A 4,916-nucleotide genomic window follows, 5' to 3' on the forward strand; every position below is an offset into this window, starting at 1 on the left:
ACCAAGTGGCCCCTTAAATAAATGTTCCAAACTTCAAACTCTGCATCACCATTAAAATACTCACAACTAACGACAACCTTTTTTCATTTCATTCCCGAACAAAACGGGTTCCTCATGAAACGATATTTATTATGAATTTTTATAATAATATATTTAAAATATTAAAAACACCTATTTATTATAAATTTTAATTATATATAAATGGTATCTTATCTTGTAAGAAAATGTTAACTACTATTGAATACATGGAGAATTAAATATAAATGGATTTTGAACATTTGCATCTTTGCATATTGCAGCTCGGTTGGTAAGTTCAGTTTCACTCTGCAGCCAACCAAACAGCAATAAACACAACCCAACAAAACGAAAACGAGTTAACTCTCGAACTCTTACTGCTTTCTCTCATCTCTCACTTTCTCTTTCTTCTTCTTCTTTAAGATAAGAAACTTCCTCTGTTTCTATCTTCTTCTTCTTCTTCTCCTTTGAGTTTGATTCTTTGAACGTTTCTTTCAACAATTTTCCAGAGCAAGAGAGTAATTTGATTGGGTACGGTCATTTTACCGAGGTTCCTTTTCACTCTTCTCTCTTTCTTTGTGTCGGTGTTTCTTGGGTTTGGTAGCTGATGATGAATGGTACAGTGGGGTTTGTCTGTTTGGTCGGAAAACGTGTAAAAAACGTTTCTTTCGAGACTTTCATAAAATTCAAAACTAAACTTGATGGCCTTGTTCTCTTGTTTAATTAACAAAGTGGCTTTATGAGAAAAACCGACTGTCTTAACTAATCAAAATCTGCCTTTCTCTGATTATTCTGTGTGTGTGTTCTTGAGAGTGCTCTCAGGTTTGGTTTGATTGTGATTTCAGTATTGGGTAGGATGCTGTGCTTTCAAATCTAAGAGTCATATCTTTGTGTTCTTACTTTTCTTGAAGACTTTCTTAGCTATGCAATTTGAATTGTTATCAACATGTTTCTTTATTGCATTAGATGAGGGTGAAGTTTTGTCTTATTTGTCAATTATTATTGCTTTAAAGTGTTTGTTTGACCTTTGTTGAATAGTCAGTCTTCTTTCAATTTTCAGCTTCATGTAACGCGGTTTGCTTGATTTTGGTTCTTCCTTCTTCCTGAATGAGACGAATAGGAGGAATTCAGTTTATGTATGAATTCACATATGTATATATATATAATTGATGGAACTGCTTCAGTAGAAACTTGGTTGGAATGGTTATATGAGAATCTTATGACTAAAAGTTGATTCCATATTGTAGAAAGCTAATAGGATAGTATCCAATGCTATCATATGCCAATTATGATTTGCTGGGTAGTAGATTGAACCTGAAGATAAGAAAAACCTCCAAAGCCATGCCATTATTTATACAATGGCTCAAATTTCTGGTTGGTTCTTCTTTCAGTCAATGTTGTGTCTTCCATAGTCAAATAGAAATCGTGAAACATGAAGACTTGATTTTGGATACTGTTGTTCTGTACAGTATTTGATTTCATATACAAAGTGTCTTGAGATCATTTTCTTTATGCCAGATCAACTTCGTGTTTCACTTGTAAATTAGTAAAGAATTGACAGATACAAAAATGTTAGATTGTTTTCTGGGTATGTGTTCCATCATGCATATGAAAATGTCTCGTTTGAGTTTCAATTTGATTTGAGTCTGGGGTTTTGCAGAAACAAATCAGATGATTCTAAAGAATCTGATGGAAGAAAAGCAGTTAGATTTTGATCAGCCTCTTCTATCAGTGAGGAGAATCTCATCAACAGTGGCCTCTGAAAAGGAAAATAAAAGGAAACCTCATAAGGCAGTACCCAAAAGACCTCCTCTTCCGTTTTACAAATCAGATTTAAAATCAGGTCCAGTGAGCAACCCTGGAACTGTTCCTTTTGTGTGGGAGAAAATTCCTGGAAAGCCTAAGAATGAAAGCAGACTACAAACACAGGCTGTTGAACGGGCTTCTGTTGCTCCAAAGCTTCCACCTGGGAGGGTTTTGAAAGCCGATCAGCAAGATTCTGATAAAGTTCCTAAAGTTACATCAGTCACACAATCTAGCACAGAAAGCAGTGTTTCAGATCCTGAGCATGCTGCATCTTTGGATAATCAAGTGACAAAACATGAAAGCCCCAAAGAAGTAATTGAGAAGGCAAGTTCTGATTCAGACAATGAGGATGAGACCTATCTAGATGCTCTTGATACACTTTCCAGAACTGAATCATTCTTCATGAGTTGTAGTGTGAGTGGTTTGAGTGAATGGGATGATCATGAGGTCCAACCGTCTGGAAGTTTTCCAACAGATCAACAGGCGCGTGATTTCATTATTGATAGGTTCTTGCCTGCTGCAAAGGCAATGGCTTCTGAAACACCTTCACTTCAACACCACTCTAGGAAGCCACTTGTTGCACTAGAACAACCAAAACTGATAAGAAAAGTAGTAACTGGAGCAACTTCCCGCCCCCTAAATGAGAAATGGCAAAAGGTTTTGCCACATTATGTTCAAGATACTGGTAGGGAAGGAAGTGAAGATGAAAGTGACGATAATGATGGATATGAAAACTATGCACCCAAAGTTTGTGGACTATTTCCTCGGTTCTGCCTTTTGAATCCAGTTCCAGGATTAAAAATGGAAGGTAGGATTCCAAGTTCTACAAGTCATGGAGTGCAGAATAAATCAATTGCTTCTCACAGAAGAACTGCAAAAGAGGTATATAAATTAGACCCACCTAATACCTACACATTTCTTTCATGTTATTTCACTTCAGACTTTGTTATCATTTTGTTTGCTCTTTATTCCACAGCATGGTAGAACTGCTAATAATGTGAAAATGTCACTAAACTCTCAATCCGGCTTTACAAAAGAGAAGAAAGATTTCGGTACAGCAGAAAAATCTGAGCATGGTATTGATCCACCTCGCCGAGGTTGCAGCAAATCATTAACCTCTGAGAGCTCTCAATTTGAGTCAAGCAGTGAAAGCCCTGTTGTTGAGAAAACTCTATATGTAGATTCTGTACATGAGGTCAAATCTTCAAATGCATGTTCTTCGGCCACCAATCACAGAGGGGATGATTTTGATACTTCAAGGAAAGACACTGATCTTGATAAAAATCTTTGTATAGATTATTCAATTGAGGAAAGCAAACACTTGGGTATTGTGGATGAAAAGACTGTCTTACAAGCTAAAAGTTCAGCTTCTCTTGATTCATCTCTCCTGGTTGATGCTGATAATGCAAATGATGATCTGCAAATGGAACTGAAAAATCATCCCAATAAAATATGCCCAGAAGAGCAAGAATTGACAAAGCCTAATTACCAAGGGAATAATTTAGATCATGCTTTGGTTGCACTTTCAAGTCCAGCAATGGTTGAATCCAGGAAAAGAGAGTCTGAAAGCAAAGTTTTTAGCATTAAGGAAGGTTCTAATGCTCCTGTTTCATGGAGAAACAAGAAGTTTACTAGTGATTTGAAATTTGATTCAAAGGGCCTGTCAGCTACCAAAGTGTTTGATGAAGAATGCACTCTTAGATCTAGTGAGGATCCTAGGACTTTGACTTGCTCAAAGGTGGTAGGTGACACAAAATTGTATATAAAGTTGGGCCATGGAGAGACTTTAAATGCAAGCTCTACGAAGCATCCTCTTGCACTTCCTTCACCAAAAGCTCCTTCAGAGTCTTGGCTTAAGCGCACTTTGCCAACAGTTTCCTCTAAGAACATATTTTTACGGTCTAAACTTGCTACCCACTTACCTGCACCAGCTCAAACTCCCAGCACAGCATTACCGGATCCTAAGTGGGAAAGAATTGTTAAATCTTCTAAAGCTAATCATGGGCATCTTCAGTTTGCTGAGGTAATTCACTGAACTGTGTAAATCATTTTGCAAAAGTATAATGTGGTATCTTCATGGCTTTTACACTCCTTCAATCTTTTACAGGAACTACTTCCAACCATTCCCGAAGCATGAATTTGCAGAAGATCAGGTGTTTGGTAATTTGATTTGCTTGCTGAAATGTGCAGGATTTTCTAAATGTAATTAGTTGTTGCTAGGATCATTCTACAGAATGATCTCCCTTTTGCTTATATATATATATATATATTCATGACATGAGATGGTATACTACTCAAAAGTGTAAATCAGAGTTTCCCTTTTTGTCTTGTAAATGTATAAACTTGTTTCAACTAAAGTTTATCACTGAAAATCTTTAAGGTGATCTGTTCTTGTAATATCAGGGCAAAAGACTTGTTGCCTAAGATTGTTGTCACTTCAGAAGATACTACAAAGAATAAATTTGTAATGATGATTATGGTGGTCATGCTCTTCAATTATCTTCAACTGTGGTGGTAAACTTACCTGAACTATTGATGCAACATGAGAATCAATATATGTGATATGCTGTCAAAGTTATCATTGTGCCAATGATTCTGAATATTGGAATTGCTTCAACAATGGCTATGCTAGGAATTTTTAATTTAAAATCAGTTCGAATGGATTACATATTATATTTAGAGTTGGTATGGTATTATATTTAAAGTTGGTATACGTTTGAAAAAGTATGCTAATAAGTTGACCCGTTATAAAAATATAATTATAATTTAAAAGTGAACAATAATATTAGTTTATTTTTATATATATATATATATATGTTAAATTTATATATCAAATTACTGCATTTAAAAATTGGATTAATTTCACTTATGTAACTTAAATTTTAAAAGTCAGTATTTTGATTAATGTTTTAAATTTAGAAATACTTCTACTTCTAATTTTCTTTTTAAATTAGATTAAAATTGTCCGTTGGATCAATATAAGATAAGAATAAAGAAATTGAACAATATTAAGAAAGGAGGTAAGTTGGTTTAAAATATTCTCTTAAAAAAAATTCTTGGATTACTTAAGATCAACTTTTAGAATATTAGTTTCT

The 4,916-nt window shown here is 34.8% G+C and overlaps 1 protein-coding gene across 2 annotated transcripts; it reads left to right on the forward strand.

Moving 5' to 3' along the window:
* The first annotated feature begins 283 nt into the window (after positions 1–283).
* On the forward strand, positions 284–4,317 carry LOC124847065 (uncharacterized). Of its 2 annotated transcripts, none has more exons than XM_047324459.2 (4): positions 284–546; positions 1,676–2,703; positions 2,798–3,844; positions 3,929–4,317. In XM_047324459.2, exons 2-4 carry the CDS (start codon positions 1,687–1,689, stop codon positions 3,956–3,958), a joined length of 2,094 nt encoding a protein of 697 aa, XP_047180415.1. In that variant the 5' UTR covers positions 284–546; positions 1,676–1,686; the 3' UTR covers positions 3,959–4,317. The 2 variants fall into 2 exon arrangements, with proteins under 2 accessions (XP_047180415.1, XP_087949466.1); XM_088093340.1 differs by lacking the exon at positions 284–546 and adding an exon at positions 922–1,389.
* Positions 4,318–4,916: the final 599 nt, after the last annotated feature.

Source organism: Vigna umbellata, chromosome 6, assembly GCF_029865625.1.
Source record: "Vigna umbellata cultivar VRB3 chromosome 6, Vumbellata_1.0, whole genome shotgun sequence".
NCBI classification, from domain to species: domain Eukaryota; kingdom Viridiplantae; phylum Streptophyta; class Magnoliopsida; order Fabales; family Fabaceae; genus Vigna; species Vigna umbellata.